General features: G+C 39.8%; 1 protein-coding gene across 6 annotated transcripts in view; it reads right to left on the bottom strand.

The window, feature by feature from the left end:
- Nucleotides 1-2961: 2961 nt before the first annotated feature.
- The window catches only part of DNM1L (dynamin 1L), a 43602-nt gene continuing 28395 nt past the window's right edge, over nucleotides 2962-18168 (bottom strand). For 2 of the 6 annotated variants that reach the window (XM_009473620.2, XM_009473622.2), the window contains 7 exons: nucleotides 17558-17650; nucleotides 15935-15991; nucleotides 14643-14720; nucleotides 12204-12371; nucleotides 11415-11524; nucleotides 6334-6493; nucleotides 2962-5278 (listed from right to left, as the gene is read on the bottom strand). In XM_009473620.2, coding sequence (XP_009471895.1) covers nucleotides 5222-5278; nucleotides 6334-6493; nucleotides 11415-11524; nucleotides 12204-12371; nucleotides 14643-14720; nucleotides 15935-15991; nucleotides 17558-17650 — 723 coding nt within the window. In that variant the 3' untranslated portion in view covers nucleotides 2962-5221. The remainder of the gene's footprint in view (nucleotides 5279-6333; nucleotides 6494-11414; nucleotides 11525-12203; nucleotides 12372-14642; nucleotides 14721-15934; nucleotides 15992-17557; nucleotides 17651-18168) is intronic. The other 4 variants (XM_087763779.1, XM_009473624.2, XM_087763780.1 and 1 more) reach the window with 3 other exon arrangements.

Genomic DNA, 18168 nt, shown 5'->3' on the forward strand with positions numbered 1-18168 from the left:
CCCTGTTTGAATTCCTTAGCACTGGTTACTTGACTGAGAATACAGTAATGCAGCTGGCTGGCTCAAACTTTTTTCCTGAGGGACCCTCCCTGCCCCAGTGCAAACACATAGGAAAGCCTCAGCCTGTCCCAGGAGGTGACTGATTGCTTTGGGCCTTGGCTGCAGTGCTGTTTTCAAGGTGCAGGGTAATCCTCGCTCTCGGGCCGCGCAGAATCGTCTCCTAGGCCGTGAAACTCCTAGACAATACACTTTTGCTGTCACAGCAGCCACAATGGGAGAGGCCTTGATCTGAGCCACCTGAATGTGGTAACTCATCACCACCTCTTGTGTGGTTAGAAGTCACGGCATTTCCCCTGGTTTAAAACCACCCAGCCTCTGAGAACAAGAGGGAAATGGTAAGAAATGTTAGCAAGTCTCCAGAATCCAGATATTCTGTACTTGGGTGGGGAGTTTCTGTTGGTTTTTTAGGTGGCTTGTCGTGGGTTGGGCTGGTTGGGTTTTTGTTTTTTAACTTGATGTGGATCAATCTGATGTGATCAACTTGATGTTGGCTGTATTTGCAGTGTCAATCAAGATTTCAGTAGGGACACGTTATAGTGGCTTGCTGCTTATACCTCCCAGGGTCTCCGGATTATTAAACTGCAATATGGTAGCACTTTCAGTAGCTCACCACATGGAGTTATTGGCATGAATTTCAGTTCCTAGATCCCACTTCTCTGCCTGATAATGAGATCTCTCTGTCCTCATCTCTGTTACACAGAAAAAAATAAAAAGTAGGTGAGTCATTCCTACCTTAAAAAAAAGCTCTCCCTGTCCTGTTAGCCCTCAGGACCAGTTTGTGTTGCTCGTTACTCTGCCTTGAGCTGCAGTAATGATCAGCGCTATCCTAGAGAAAGCGCGTGGAGGCAAAATCACAGCCTTGACCTGAAAAGGGTAGGAGGAGGGCAGGGAAAGTTGAGTTCATCCACTTGACATAGCCGCCTTGTTCCTGCAATGGCAGAAGCATTATAGCAACACAGAGCCACGCACCTGGGAACACAATATACCAGTACACACCCAGGTTACCCTCCAGAGAAACTCAACAGATCAGGTTTGACACTCACTTTCTGCTTGCGGGAAACAGGCTCCCAGGAGTAAAGCCATGTTTCATGTCCGATCTCTCGCCTGCCTTGTTCCCTTCATCTCCAAATGGTGCAGACAGATACACTTCCACCCACAAATTTCAGCATTTTTTTAAAACTATTAGTACCCACTTTGGTCAAGTATTAAAAGCATTTTATTTACTGTTACACGAACAAAATAAAAGAGGGAATGAAATCCTTTGCGTACAAGGTTTTAAGTAAGATCCATGAACGCCAAGAAACGTAGTCCGTGCTTCCCTTTTTGACCGGCTCCTAGCAAGCCAGACCCTTCCCTGACTCTTTCCAAAGAACGAGCTGGACACAACCGCTACTTTGCACGACTGGACAGGGTATCGCAACTGAGCGTTTGAACACTTAGGCCGAGAATGAAGGATGACCAAAAAACCAAGTAATCTTTCTTAGCCTCGTCTCGTTTCTCATATACCCCAAAACAGGTACGTTCAGGTAATCGGAGACATAGCTTCTTCCAATGGAAACAAGTCGTAACTAACATTAAAGATTTTAACATGGCTACAACTGCGTGATGTGGAAGCGCGAGAGGAAAAGTGATTATTTGGGCCAGATAGTGAAAAAAAAAAAGAAAAACCAAACACATTTGTAGAGCACCTAGGGACAGCAAAAACGGGAGGACTTGACTGTAACGTTATTGTGGCAGCCAGCAGTGAAGAGGTAAGGGGTGAAAGTGAAAGGGGTGCAGCGAGTAAACTAAAAGGGAGCTAGCGGAGCACGAAAGCACCTTCACCAGTTTAAACAGTGTCACTGGGCATAAAACCATACTCGGGTGGCCGACTGTTTTTCTCTGAAACTTTGAAGCATTCATCACCTAGCTCTCACCTCCAAGCACAGAGCTGAACTGGCAACAAGTTAAAAAGCAGAAGCACTTGAGATCTTCAGTATCTACAGAAGCACTAGCTAGCCATCGCTCTCATAGCCAAAGGATTTAACTGTGGAAAAAAAACCACTCAAGGTAATGCAATTCAAGGTACCAACAGGGGCACGACAGACTGGCAAGTTGCTTCCCCTGCTGTCTTCCATAAAGCAGGGACCCGAGTTTGCAATATCCAAGCTGGCATCCTTCAAAGCCAATCCTCCATAAAGCAGAGGATAAAGGCAAGTGTTACTAAGTTTTGTCATGGTTACTTGAGAGTACAGTCTGAAGCACACAGACACCCCCCTTACCCCTCTGTTCCACTAAGTGAAATTTGAAACCGACTACTAAAAAGCCCAAGGCATTTACTGACAAACTCTGTTCACATAGGGATGCTAGGTTTTATTTACAGGAGTACCACGCACAGGTCAGGTATTCACGTCAAACATGGACTAGTCTAAACTTAGCTACGGTGGTTATTCTCCCCCGTGATTGTGTCTTTCACTGGATAGCAAGTTATTTTAAGTTAGCTGAAATTTGTGCACTGATAACAAAAGCATTTCTAGTTTAAATGAAATAAGGTGAACTAGAAGACATTCGTAAACCATCAGTCTAATCTGGGAATTGCTCAGCTGCTACCTTCATGAGGCTTTGTTCCATGGTTTCCCCATAATTTCTTCTAATGGTGGCCGTAGCAATAGCATTTTAAGCATTGCAGTTGAATTCCAGACAACAGACTCTTTAAAAACCATTAGTAGCCACTAGCAGCCTGTCTACACCATTACTTGTGCAACCGTACAGGAGCTAACAACGTAGAATTGCATGAGGGCAAGTGCAAACATACATAAGGCTGTACAAATAGCGCTAGTTACACTCCTAACTTGTAAGAGCATGTAAGTCCTACCACCTGAACTACAAGCCAGTTCAAATCCTGATTTCTGGGATAATTAATCTGGTGTATTATCTGTTTATTTAATAACAGGATTCTTACAGCATGGACTTTTCAAGACTTGCATTAAGGATTACAAACCAAGTTCATTCCTTGGCACTCAAACATTACCAAATTGGAAAGTTCTGTGAAACTCACTTAGACAAAAGAAGTCGTAACATTTCAAAAAACAAATTAACACTGGAAATTTCACATGACATTACAGAGCCAGTTATCACTTGCAGGAATTTCTTAAACAAACGGAATTCACTTGCTTTATGCAGCATTTCCAAACTTCCAAACCAAAAAAGTCAGAATATGTCTTCACAAGAGACTTGACTCAGCTTGGGGAGCTAAAGCCGAGGTGGCAGTTCACAGCTCTACCTTGTTGAAAACATTCTTCTTAGATGTCAAAAGTAAAAGGGAGAGAGGCGTCAAGTGAATTCCAACCAGAAAAGTAACGATTTTGACAAAACTAGTAAAAGCTTTCACTGTTCACCACAACCCGTTGTTGGAAAAGCGGCTCGCACTTCAACGTCACTACAGTCCCATTCCTTAAATCCGAGAACTACCACCCCTGCATACAGCGCCGGAAGTTAAAATTGCTTCCTTTGCGTTCATTACATGTAATGCCTGCATCGTGACACTTCAGGCTGTTTAAGACTGCAGAATATTTCTGTGTTCTGCATGAATGACGGCAGATCACGCATAAAAGTATCCAAAAGTTGCGTCTGTCAGACTTGACTCCTTGTGCTTGTATCGGTGCCAAAGTGAAGATGACTGCCATGAGAAAAACAAGACCTTCTTGTAAACTGAGGTCTTAACAGTTTTTAAATTCTCAGTCTCTAGCAGCTTACAAAAAGAATTCCATTTCTGTTCATTGATGAAACGGGGAAGGAACTGAATGTGGTAAATAAAACCTTCGCTATATCGGCCCAATATCGTACAAGCAAGCCACGGGTGTCAACAGCAGTCTCCTATTTTTCATGCAAGTTGTGTTAAAGATATAAAATATGAGCAACATCATAGTAAACATTTTTACTTCATAGGAAAAAGAGAATCTGCTTGAAAAGTACATGCAAGTGTGCTGGCTGGAGTTTAAATAATTTTTTATTCATAAAAATTAAAATGTTTACTTTTTAAAGGCTAGTGTGATCAATATTTATCCATCTATGTGAATTATAATCAGAAGAAAATAACTCATCAACTTAATTTCCAACCTGAAATTCCCTAATTTTAGGATTGTCCTCAAAACCAAAACAAAACAAAGAAAAAAAGCTACTTACAGCACAGTAAAATCTCTTCGAAAGTAACTAATCTCTGCTATAAATATTGCAATACATCAGACTTTGTTTCATACTGTCATACATTCCAAAATTCAGAAGAAGTAGTGGGGATCCCCTTCTCCCTGGCCAACTTAATCTGTTTTTAAAACAAACACTTAGTATCCCATAACAGTTTTGAAATGCGTTTTTATTTTTCAGTTTTGCCAGAACAAATTTGCTATCGGATGGTCCAGGGGCTTGGTCCCAGCGGGGAGGAAGGGGAAGGTGTCCTTGTACCTGATTATAATCCCCTACATTTATACACAAGCTCCAGTGCACATGAATAACTTTGCACCCACTTTTTAGTAGGCCCTTACTGTTCGCAAGCTCCAGGCTAATTCTTCCTACATGATACTCCCTTAAATGAAGTTCAAGGTTTTCTCTGCAATTTTAACAGTTGGGGAAAAAAAATGGGGACACACATACATAGTAATACGGTAGACATCTCTACTGTGCTATAAAATTGATACCTCCATCTGTCATAGTGCATGCAATATATTGATGAAAGAAAATACTCGGTGCTCTCTTCTCTTCACAGTATTTAAACTTCTATTGTAAAAGCAGCTTAAAACTATGCCACAAGACTACACCGTCCATCTTAACCACAGGCAACCTGTTTAGCAAGTCAGGCACTGGAACTTGACTGTTTTTTTCCCCAAGTTCAAATGAGACTGTCACTGAGACAGTAGACTTGGTCTGCTTTAATTTGCACCAGAAAGCTGGTAAGGAAACATTTAGAGCCATTTATTATGTGGATTAAATACGACTTATTTTTGCAAAATACAGCATATATTTCTGTTTGCAAATCAAACCAACTGTCTTTACATGAGCAGATTTACACAGTTGCAGTACACAGATAAGAGTTCATAAATAAAAGTTCTACTCCGTATACCATGCCTAGCAATTTTCAAGTCAATGTAACCTCCGATGCATATAAATAGTGTGGCTGGTACCATCTTCACCAAAGATGTGTCTCACGAATCTCTGCAATGATCTGACTGGCTCGCTGCAGGGCCTGCATGCAGAAAGACAGAAAAGCCAAAGTTATTTTGTTTTTCTAAAGAGATTTCTCAAAGAGATAGCAGCAGCAGTCTAGGAAGTGTGATGTTAAAAATCAAATTAAAGCTAGTACTTTTCAGTATGAAATGAGTGGTAACGACCTACAACATTGATTAACAACTCTCAAGCCTTCCATCTGCAAAAGATTAGGCAGGTGGAAAATACTACAAAGCAAAAGGTCATGGTAAAACTTAGCATAGGTGTCATTAAATCATTTCTTTAGAGAGGTAAGAATTAAAAATTAATTGGAAACTGAACTTCCAGTTAGAAGCAAAAAGAGCTCATTGTCATTGTTTTGAGCAACTTCTACGTAATCAGTGTAGCCAGTAACACCTATGTTTGTCTTCACATTTTGTATTTATGAATACTCAAGAAGGGCAGACTTTTTCACTGCAGTTTTAATGCTTTAAACCTTCCTCAAAATAAAAGGTAAACTGTACCTATTTTATATCACTTTATATCACTCTGATACACCACATAGTTGAACAATGAAGAAATGAAGAGTTCTGTAACACAGACATGTCACAAACACTGTCATACAGATGTACACAGGGCTCATCGTGAGTCCCAACATTGCCACTGTTCACATTATGGAGTACTGTCTAGATACAGCAGCGCTTCACCAGTAGGCTCTGGGTGAAGCATACACATGAACAAGCACTTAAAACACTGTAAGCTTAATTGCCCAAAAGAGAACTGCTGAACACTATGAAGTAAAGTTAAATAAAAGCAAATTATTAAAACCAAATGTATAATTGAAAAGAACACCAGATCAGAGCTTCTACTTTACGCCCAAAATACAGTTTAAGTCGCCTCTTCCCAACTACTCAATCTACATAATAGTTTCTGATCACATATTGCTTTTCATTCCTCTAGCAGAGAGAAGTACTACACTGGCATACTCCTAAAAAGCAGCAAAGAAAAACGGAAGGCAAGTCTTCCAAAAATCTCACATTTATATGATTTCAATTTAATTAACTACTCCTGTGAACTCCCGATTTTTTTTAATACCTTTAGCATGTCAGCTGCCTCTTTTCTGCGCTGTGCCATGTCCTCAGATTCCGTCAGAAGGTCATCCAACAACAAGGATTTATACAGCTGGCCTACCAGCTCACTCTGAAGAGTGTCTTTCACGTGGTTCACCAGAAAATGCATCACTGCCTTTGGCACACTGCAAGCACAGAAAGATTGTTTCTTCAGAAAGGATTATTCAAAACCAGGTCTGTTCTAGATTGAAGAATGCACAGTGTGAGCAAGTGCCTACACATAACCTTGGCTCAAACTACCAGGAATTTACCACTACCATAAATAAAAACTCTCTCTCTCAAGTAAATGCAGTATCTTGTGCAATTTAAGAGCTGTTGAATTTCTTTCAAATAGAATAGCTGGATTGTAAAGAACACGAATATATATATAGCGTAAAAAATAAAATAAGAATAAATTACTTTGCTCACTAGAAACCAATCTGAGTCTCCACTGTGCTAGGCATGACAAAAAGCTAAAGTATTTCAACCCTAGAATCAATCTTAATGTGTGAATGAGAAAGGAAAGAGGCAAAGAAAAAATTCATATATCCAATCTTAGCAGATGAACTGAAAACAGGATCACTGTTCAAACACCAGGCCACATTATCTCTGATATCAGAGAGCATAATGTGAAGGTAATTTAAAACTGCAAATTGAGTTTAAGTGTGAAAAACATATTTGTCCGGAATGGAGGCAGGCAGCAACCAATGAGAATCAAGAACAATCCATCAGAAAGAGACTACAGAATCTGTAGGGCAACATTTTTCAGATCTATGTCAGGCTAAAACACCTGAAAGAAACCACTGTTTTAGCTCTGATTTCCATGCCACTAAGCTTCCTGAAAAGAATTCCAAGTATTGAATTTAGCTGAACCTGATTTTCTTTAGGACTTAGGATATGTGTAGCAGTACTCTTCTGAAAAAGTGGGGGAAAATATTTACATGAGTATTGACAAAATCAAATCATCATACTAACGCAGTACCAAAATCTGGGGATATAAACATAGGATCAAAAATTGAGTTAGCACACCTGAGGTTATTTCATCAGAGTGACAGTAACTGACAATAAGAATACTGATGGGCATTCCCAACTGAGAAATAAAAAATTTTATTTTAGACAGCCTTGTTGGTGTAATTCTTAGCAGCAGTATTTTGCAACTAGAGTGAACTGGGAGTTGACATATAATCAGTACTGACTCATTAAGTAGTGACCACATCACTCTTCTCATGTGCCCATAGCCCTAAATCAAGGCAGATAAAGAATCTTTGCTCATTCTCAGAGTGCTGCAATTCATAGAATCATAGAATATCAGGTTGGAAGGGACCTCAAGGATCATCTGGTCCAACGTTTCTAGGCAAGAATTTGCACAGTCTAGATGAGATGGCCCAGCACCATGTCCAGCTGAGTCTTAAACGTGTTCAGCGTAGTGGAGTCAATCACTTCCCTGGGGAGATTATTCCAATGATTGACTGTTCTCATTGTGAAAAATCCTCCTCTCGTGTCCAACTGGAATCTCCCTGGGAGTAACTTGTACCCATTATCCCTAGTCCTCACCGTGTGACTCCTTGTAAAAAGGGAGTCTCCATCTTCTTTGTAGCTACCCTCTAAGTACTGGTACATGGTGATAAGATCACTTCTAAGCCTCCTTTTCTCAAGGCTGAACAAGCCCAGTTCTCTCAGCCTGTCCTCATATGGCAGGCTTCCCAGACCCCTGATCATCTTAGTGGCCCTTCTCTGGTCCCCCTCCAGCCAGTCCACATCTTTTTTGTATAATGGTGACCAGAACTGTACACAGTATTCCAGATGTGGCCTGACAAGCGCTGACTAGAGAGGGATAATGACTTCTTTATCTCTGCTGGTGATGCCCTTGTTGATGCAACCCAGCATCCTATTGTCCCTCTTGGCCGCAGCAGCACACTGTTCACTCATATTGAGCTTTCTGTCCACTGGGACCGCCCAGGTCCCTTTCCACAGAGCTGCTCTCTAGCCAGGTGGATCCCAGTTTGAGCTGCACTCCTGGATTATCATAGAATCATAGAATGCTTTGGGATGGAAGGGACCTTTAAAGGTCACCTAGTCCATCCCCCCTGCAACTGGCAGGGACATCTAGAACTAGATCAGGTTGCTCAGATCCCCATCCAGCCTGTCCTTGAATGTTTCCAAGGATGGGGCATCTACCATCTCTCTGGGCAATCCGTTCCAGTGTTTCACCACCCTCATCATGAAAAATTTCTTCCTTATATCTAGTCTGAATCTACCCTCTTTTAGTTTAAAACCATTACCCCTTGTCCTATTGCTACTGGCCCTGCTAAAAAGTCTGTCCCCATCTTTCTTATAAGCTCCCTTTAAGTACTGAAAGGCCGCAATAAGGTCTCCCTGCAGTCTTCTCTTCTCCAGGCTGAACAACCCCAGCTCTTTCAGCCTTTCCTCATAAGAGAGGTGTTCCCTCCCTCTGATCATTTTTGTGGCCCTCCTCTGGACCCTCTCCAACAGGTCCATGTCCTTCTTGTACTGAGGGCTCCACAGCTGGACGCAATACTCCAGGTAGGGTCTCACCAGAGCAGAGGGGCAGAATCACCTCCCTCAACCTGCTGGCCACACTTCTTTTGATGCAGCCCAGGATACGGTTGGCGTTCTGGGCTGTGAGAGCACTTTGCTGGCTCATGTCCAGCTTTTCGTCTATCAGTACCCCCAAGTCCTTCTCAGCAGGGCTGCACTCAATCCCTTCATCCCCCCGCCTGTGTTGATACTGGGGATTGCCCCGACCCAAGTGCAGGACCTTGCACTTGTCCTTGTTGAACCTCATGAGGTTCACACAGGCCCACCTCTCCAGCCTGTCCAGGTCCCTCTGGATGGCATCCTATCCCTCAGGCATGTCAACTGCACCACTCAGCTTGGTGTCATCTTCAAACTTGCTGAGGGTGCACTCGATCCCACTGTCTATATCATCGATGAAGACACTGAACAGCACTGGCCCCAGTGCAGACCCCTGAGGGACACCACTCGTCACTGATCTCCATCTGGACATCGAGCCATTGACCACTACCCTCTGGATGCGACCATCCAGCCAATTCCTTATCCACCGAACAGTCTGCCCATCAAATCCATATCCTTCCAATTTAGAGAGGAGGATATTGTGGGAGACCATGTCAAAGGCCTTCCAGAAATCCAGATAGGTGACATCCGTGACATCCATTATGTTTTCCCAGGTGCAAGACCTTACACTTGTCCTTGTTAAACTTCGTAAGGTTCTTGTTAGCCCACTCTTCTAGCCTATCCAGATCTTCCTGCAGGGTGGCTCTCCCTTCCAGGGCGTCTACTTCCCTGCTCAGTTTGGTGTCACCTGCAAACTTCATCAGGCTACGCTTGATACCATTATCCAGATCACTTATGAAGATATTGAATAGCGTTGGGCCCAATATCGATCCCTGGGGGACCCCACTTGTGACAGGTTGCCAGTTAGAAAAAGAGCTATTTACCACCACCCTTTGGGTGCAGCCCGCCAGCCAATTCCTCACCCACCATACAGACCACTTGTCTAGGCCATAACGCATCAATTTCTCCAGGAGGCTGTGGGGGACCGTATTGAAAGCCTTGGAGAAGTCCAGGTAGACAACATCCACCGCTCACCCCATGTCAACCGAGCAGGTCACTTTATCATAGAAGGCCACCAGATTTGTCAGGCACGATCTGCCCTTAGTGAAGCCGTGTTGTCACTGCAGAATTAACTTGACAAGGACCATGCATGACTAGACAGACAGACCCAGGATCAACTGGGATCCATCAACACATCTGAGCTTTTAGAATCATGCTCCTAAGTTTGGCTGGGAATTTGCCCACTACATTCTGCTGCTTTATGGTTCTTTACTACCCAGTTGTGGGAAGACTTCTGGGAAATCATGATGAGACCATATAGAGCTATTAGTACTCAAGTAATTCAATTTACATTCTCCTTTCAAGCCAATACCTTGCAAGTTCTACCAAAAGAAGAGCTTAAGAAAGAAGCCTACCTACAGTATTTTGGAAGTCACCTGGCTAAGAGTGAAACCAACCCAAAACTCAGGTTCAAAGCTGTGTGGGTACAGATACCATTCAAACCATCCAAGTAAGAGCCTGAATTAGTTCTGCGAGTATGATATGGGATAGACATGAGTACCATCTTTGAGAGGTATTTTCTAAAAATGTTTCTGAATTAGGTAAGGATTTCCTAATACATCAAATTTATAATGCTTGAGATAGCATTTTATTTTTTCGTTATATACACATATTCACTGCAAAGAATGTGAAGGGTTTGTTTAGAGTACGCAAGGAGGTAACTCTACTAGTATTAACACTGCAGTAAAATTAAGGTAAACAAAGCAATTCCCTACCATGAAATACTAAAAATTATATTGAGGAGAATATTAGTTTACTGCTCTAATCCCTGGTTTCCAGATTCCCTTATTTCTCCCAAAATTTTCCATATATGTGGGAATATATATATATATATATAAAAATATATATAAAAAGTTAGGTCTTTCCACAAAGACTTAAGCAAAGCAAAGTTTTACATCATTCTTCATTACAAAAAAAAAAAAGTGTATGACAATTTTTAAGCAAAACTTTAAAGGCACTTTCCATAGTTGCATACAGCAGAAATATCACTTTTATGCTATTTCCATCCTTATAGCTAAATACTAGAAAACTTAGCCACAGTAGTTCCTATTCAGCCTTCCCATTTGAAATAACAGGATGGCAAAGCTAAGTTCTGTCAGGGGTACACAGCACCTAGAGTTCATTCCAGTTATTTGCTGCAAATCATCAATCTGAATTGCAGTATCCTCCAGAAAAGCAGCCATGTCCTAACTAATTAAACCTTTCACTCAATATAATACAGAACTCAAACCATTAAAGAAAAGAAGTGCTTCTTCAGGCTTCTTAATTCTGTAAAGGGTCAAGTTTTACTGCTGCTGCCCCTTCTAAAAAAAAGAAAATCATATTTTCTCTCTGCTTACAAACATAAGAACACGATAAAACAACAAGATTATATACATTACTCTTGTAATTTTGTTTTAAGTTTTGCTTTACCTGTCCTGAATGTTCTTCCTGACAATAAGGAAGTAAGATTTAATAAGTCGTTCAATCACTTCACAATCTCGCTGCTCACGGGCAGAAAGTTTGCGTGCAACAGGTACAGGCTATGTAAAAAAAAAAAAAAAGCCTCTGTTTACCAATTCTGATCATTTGCATAAGTAAATAAAACTCAAACTGTGGAGTCTAAAATAAACTATTGCTCTTTTAGTCCAATGGTTTGATAGATGTAGACTGTCTTGCAATAAACCTCTAATTCTTCAGAAGTAAAATTAGAGACATGTCAAAATCCAGATCTATGAAACACAGGTCAGAGTGCACCACTACTAAATTTTTTTTTTAAAAGCTCACTAAAGGAACTAAGCTCTCTAAACACTTAAAGAATCTCCATCTATTTTTAACTTAAGTGGCTTTTGTCTTCAATGATTCTTTTCCTCTAATATAAAATGCCAACTTCAGCAAAAAAGAGCAGGAATTGGAGTTGAGACATGAGCTGAGATTTGTTTCTGTACAAAGAGCCATCTAGACAAGGAGTTCACTTGCACAAGAATTTGTGAAAGGAAGCCAGTTATCCCAAATCATACGCTGAAACTGGAGGGGGGGGGAAGATGAAGGACTGGGCAAACAGGAAAGCAGAAGAGACTGGCTAGAGCTCTCTGTCCCCATAATAGTAACTTTTTACAAAGATATCATATATTAATAGCAAAGTTACAAGATATGGAATTTAGATGTTTTCTTTCCTGAGCCTGAATTACAAAGAGGAGGTGTTTGTCTTTCATGACTCACCACATCTAATAGGTTTACAGCATGTCCTTTTTGAGGACTAGCAGGTAGGGCTGCAGCTGGCTTGGATTTTTCCTCTGCCGATACCTCTTCTGCTTTTGAGGGTTTCAGCAATCCTCTCCAGTTGCCTGTTCCAGGCTCCTGAGACACATCTCCCGCTCCAGGAGCGGCCTGCACAAACAGCACAATGAAGAAACATTGGAGAGTTAGAACTTGGGCACTGCAAAACAGTGTCTAATCAAATTTACTATAAGTAAGCTGTAAGACTCTCTAAAAATGAGATTTTCATAAGTATATTCCCTTCATTCTATTCTTCACATTCCTCACCTTTGTTCTTCCTTTGCTGCTCACAGCTGACACAAAGTACCAGTAAAATGAAAGCTTTTAAAACTCACATTCTTCCTAATAATGGTATGAAAATGCCTGACACAGAGAGGCTCCCCAGCTTTTTAAGAGTCTACAAATCACTTCTGAAATATAGAATGGTCTTCCTAAATCATTCGGCTTTTACCACTTTTACCATACATCCTTGGAGCAATACAACCTATACTATCAGGATCATTCTGAAAGTACGTTTTGAAGATCACCACAGCTCTTGGAAGACTTGAATTTAAATTCTTTGGTATTTTATTTAACTATAAACTGAAGTTTCTTATAACAACAGTGAAAAAATATGCACATTTATGTTTCCAGGTACCACAGCTATGAACGTATTTGTGCTGCCAGACCTCAATTTACAGAAGGCTTTTTTTGTACCAAATCAAAACAAAACAAAGATCTCCATCCTCTGGAAGTGAAGATCGGAGTTTCTAGGAAGTTCCAGACAAAGAATGACTTGCTGATCTCCTGAGAAAAGGACATAACACCCAACTCTTCAACGTTAGGAATCACTGGACAAGAGAAGTATTAGTAGATGGTATCTACCACGTGTTAAATTAGTATTTAAAAAAAAGGACAATTTATTTTGATGTGGAACAGTGGTAATCTTTATTTTGTACCTTTCTGTAAGCCTAGTATCTGTTCTATTTACTACTGTGCTTTAAAATCTATTGCTGTTTGAAAAACATTCAAGGCTCTGAACTACCACTACTTATGTCTTGTCTCAGATAGAGGAGGAAATAAGCTAAATTTATCTATTGTGTTTACAATTAAAACACCACAGACTGATCTTGAGTCTGAAAAAAGAGGGAGAAACGAAGCATAGCAAATAGAATACCAACAGCTGCATGCTAGGAGGAAACCCAGCTAAACTGTGCACATCAGAAATTTTATTAAAATTGCACAACTGTTCAGAGGTGCTGTAAAAAAATGCACTATAAGAATTCAAACCAACTTCTGCTAATAAAAGAGAACCATTGATGAGGAAAGCCCCATCACATTATTTCTGATTGCAAGACAGCTATTCAAAATGGCAAAAATCCCTATGCCACTCTCATTCAGTATTACTGTGGAGCCTGCTCTCTATCTCCAAAGTAGTGTCAGAAACAAAGCTACATTCTTTCACGAGAAGGAGTGTTGAGTATGTACCACGTAACAAAGGACAGTTTTTGTGGGAAACACAAATTAAACCAAATTTGGCAGCTTCCTGCAACTTCGTAAGTCACAACAGTATCCTGACAGTAGCTCTTGACTTCTTTTTAATGTTTGCAGCATATCAGAACCTCTAAAACTTTGACAAAAATAATAGTTAAAGTTCTACTACTGACTAGATTTTGACTTTAACTACTTTGTACAGGAACGAAATGGCAGCTTTGCACTAGAAGCTGAATGTGCATATGCAATGAAGCAGAAAGCCTGAGTCCCCTTGGTACTCCTAACACACAAACTTGTGACTACCCATCTTTTCTGACTCCAAGTGAAAGCAATTAGCAGAAGTCCTTACAGTAAAGAGCTGTTATTCTAACATGAGAGACAGCACACCCAAGTGTAAAAACCACTGCAGAACACATTTCACGAATATAAGTAAACCAGCGATTGAATGATTATGTGAAACAACAAAAAGGAGGTTCAGTTTGAACAAAGCCTATAAAGATTCCCTGCAGGAAGCAGGAAACTCACATTTTTAGCTTATCTTCTGTCTTCCTCCTTTAACTGTCAACACATTAAAAACATGCAGTTTAACAACCATGCTGAACACTTCTGATTACAATACCGTTGCACCAAACAATCTATTGACTACAGTTTGAGGCAAATTATGCTGCATACTCGCACCACGATATATTGCAACCAAGAGTTCAAACAGAAAGCAGTGACTTTGCCACCTAATGGCACATCTTTACCTGCCACTGCACATACTAAAATCAGTAATGCCAAGTAGTCTATACTCTGTAGGGCATACTGTGTCAGTGACAGAGCACTAAATACAAACTGCTTTCCGTCCCATCTGCGGTGCACAACAACAGAAATGTGCATGCAGTGCTTATAGGAAAAATCAAGACAGACCTTGCCATCAGCCTCAGCAGAAGCAGCAGTAACAGTCTCCTGGGAAGCAGGTGTCAATGCACCTGGAGCTTTAGTAGACTAAGGAAGGTAAAAAATGCAGGGAGGGGGGGAAAAAAAAAATTTCAACTGAAGACCACCGAATCTACCTAGCAATTTTCATACACTTTTACCTACTAGCATCTTTAAAACTCCAGAAAAGAAAATATTTTGAATTTGCAAGCAAAACAGTAATATAAGCAGAAAAAAGGAAAAAAAAAAGGCATCTCTGAGACAGTTAAGAGACTTTTGCCTTATCTGACCTTCAATTTCATTTCGGCTCCTACACTGATGATATAAATATGAAGTCAATAAAAAGAAGGATCAAAGAGCACTGTAAAGTAATCTCTAAATAGCTGCCTTAAATTCCCAGTTCATCCATCAGCTGGCTTCTTCTGATTAAAGGCAGTAATATTAGATCCATTCTGGGACTTTGTCTCACTTTTTAAGTTAACAAACTTAATGAACCTATTTCTATCAGCTGTAGTAACTCCTGTTGCAACCTGTGAGGAGCTTAAACTATATTCTTTACATTTGGGTTCTAAATACTTAATATTAAATACCTAACTGTCTAAATTTCCAGCTGATTGTCAGACCATTCATTTCTACAGCCAGGCAATGTTTTCCATAGCACTTGGTTCTTCCAACCATGTACTTATTTGTCATTGAACTAATCCCATAACCTGGTAAAACTAAGCAAGCTCAGAGACAGAATACATGACTGGATTATGATGATCAACTGAAAACATCACCTCCACCATCTTCTCCCAAAGAAAGCAAGACTGCAATAAATTGAGTTTTAAAAGTGACTAAAAAAACCCAAACAAACCAAAACCCACCAACCACCAAGTCACTATGTTGGCACACTGAATGTTTAAAATCACTTGTTTATCTTTTGAAATCAGCATCTCAGCCATAAATTTAAGCATGCAAGTTCTGACTCCATCTTTAACATCTGCAGGCACTTTTAAGCCTTACCTCGGATGACGTTCAAGTGGTAAGTGTAATATTAATGTAAATTTATAGGCAAGTCTTCAAAAATCCCAGATTTAAAACCTGCCAAAAACTGCATCTTTGGAAGAAGAAAATAACATTCCACTTCTATCTTATGAAATTGAAAGAAAAAATCAATACCTGGAAGCTCCCAAGACTGTTACTAGGGCAGCATATCAAAGATTCCAATACTTAGATTGGATCAAAGGAGATTGCATTAAACTTTAAAATGTATAAATAAATAAAAATCAACATTTACTTACCTTGTCTCGTGGCACAGCAGAAGGCAATTCCCGGGCTAACCTGTTACGCCTTTGTTCCTTTAAAAACAATCCAGCAAGACCTCAATTACGTATTACTCTGTATCAACACATATGCAAGATTCATATTTTATAGATGACTTACATTTTAGAGACAAACACTAGTAATTTCATTTCATCCAGCGTCATACAGTCATACTATGATCCTATGAAAATCTCAATTATTTGGATAAAACTAAACTGATTACCTGGTCAGAAGTAAATTCTCAATATAAAAACTTTTGCAAAATACTCCATCATCAAAACTAGAGCCTTTAAAAAACAAGATCAAAGCTATGCAGTTTGGCTCAGCATAGATACCCTACAGCCCTCATTAAGCCTTAAATCTTCAAAGTAATCTAAAAGGATTTGATTCTGTGGCCAGCAGGGTTAACTATGATTAGCCCAAAAGGAAGAAGGAGGTGGCAGAATTCACTTTATAGCAAAAGAGAATTTGAAGCATTCGGGACAAACAAAGATCTGGTTTTTCTTGAAATTAAGAATTGATTGTCCACTGAATAAGGATAAGATGTTTTACGTGCTTTGTTTCTTCAAAAATTTCAATGTCCTGTTCAGGAAAATGTTGGGAAAGAACTAGTTTAAGTAAGACATGATAATACAATAATCTCATACATTCAACTTCACTAAGTCCTCATTTTTGTACTCACGGCGGTTTGCACACACATTGTTTCTGAACTAGATTCAAGAGCAGTCTACCAAGGCAAATTCAATTGCATACCCAGTCAATACAAAATTTATGTATAGAAGAAAGTAAAAGGTTAGAACTAAAGAGCAGAAATGACAACATAAGCATTTTAAAAAAAGAACACTACTATGAAAGAATGTGTTGGGTAAGCAGGGGAACACAAGAATATTAGTGAGCTCTTAGCCAGATGGATGAAGTACTGCAACAAAATCAGACTGCAAGAAAGAATTGAGCAGATCAGTTGTAGAACATCTGCTTCTATAGGATGATGAGAGCAACAAGTATTATCAATCAAAGCTAGGCTTGAAAAACAGAGAGACTACTGAAATTGTACAAGGCTTATGGGAGATTGATGGAGAAAATTGTCTTAGGGAGACTGAAGCGTGGTAACACAGAGATTCAAGAACAATGCCGAAAGGAAGCAGAAATTAGAACCTGAATAGAGGAAACAATACTTGTATTATCCTTTCACGAATGAGAGGAACCTTATAGCTATTGATACACTGTCAGAGACAAAATGCAGTTAATTCAACATTAAAGAGTATTTCACAACTACCTATTTGAAGTTTCTCTTGCAAAAATTTCATTTAATAGCAAATACTCAGTTAGGTGCCCATCTTATTTTCCAGACAGAACTACAGGCAGAATTGTTTTCAGTGAAATATCAACCACTGTTCCTGAATGTAATGTGCAATATAAATCTAACAAATCAACAGATCACAAGAGTATACATCATATTTGTAATATATCACATTTTTATACTTCAAAAATGTAGAACCATGCTTCAACAAAAGAAATTGAAGCATTGGTTCTTTTACCAATTATTTAGGCTTTCAGTTAAAAGGAGTCAAAAGACTTTTTAAGAGAATGTATTTTCTTACCTCTATGTTGTTATTCATTAAACCACAGGCATCAGCAAAGTCTGGGTGTTTGGTATTGATATAAGCTAACTCAATGGCCACTAGATTATGAACCTGCAATGCAATGCCATTCAGAGTTCAAAAATTCAGTGAGTAAATCTAATGCTAGTGAAGAGCAACGACCTACAACGCTAGACAGCGTAGTCTAACTGTCCATAGCAAAAGACTGTTCTTACTGCCCCAAAGACATTAAAGTCCTGATCCAGAAGGCAAGAAGGGAATTGATTCATTCATTGCAACGCATTCAGACCTTGAGCCATTTTGGATGTTACATCAGTTTAACTTGTTAGCTTCATCAAGCTAACCCCTCTCCAACAATAAACAAACAAAACTCAGCAATTTAATGACTGTAAGCTATATAGGAATGAAGTGAGCTATATAGTCAACCTTCAGTCACAAGCCACATACAACATTTGAACCAGTGAGAGATGGCTAGCTATGGGGAATAGTAAGCATACAGAATAATTTTTGCTTTTCACATCAAACATACACAGAGTCAATAACTGAAACACTTTGTTTCCTCCCCAATAAGCAGGCCAAAGCAGACTTTTATATTAAAACATATTTACTCA

This window comes from Nipponia nippon, unplaced genomic scaffold (genome assembly GCF_047370975.1).
Source record: "Nipponia nippon isolate SJK-2023a ecotype South Korea unplaced genomic scaffold, ASM4737097v1 scaffold_3, whole genome shotgun sequence".
Lineage (NCBI taxonomy): Eukaryota > Metazoa > Chordata > Aves > Pelecaniformes > Threskiornithidae > Nipponia > Nipponia nippon.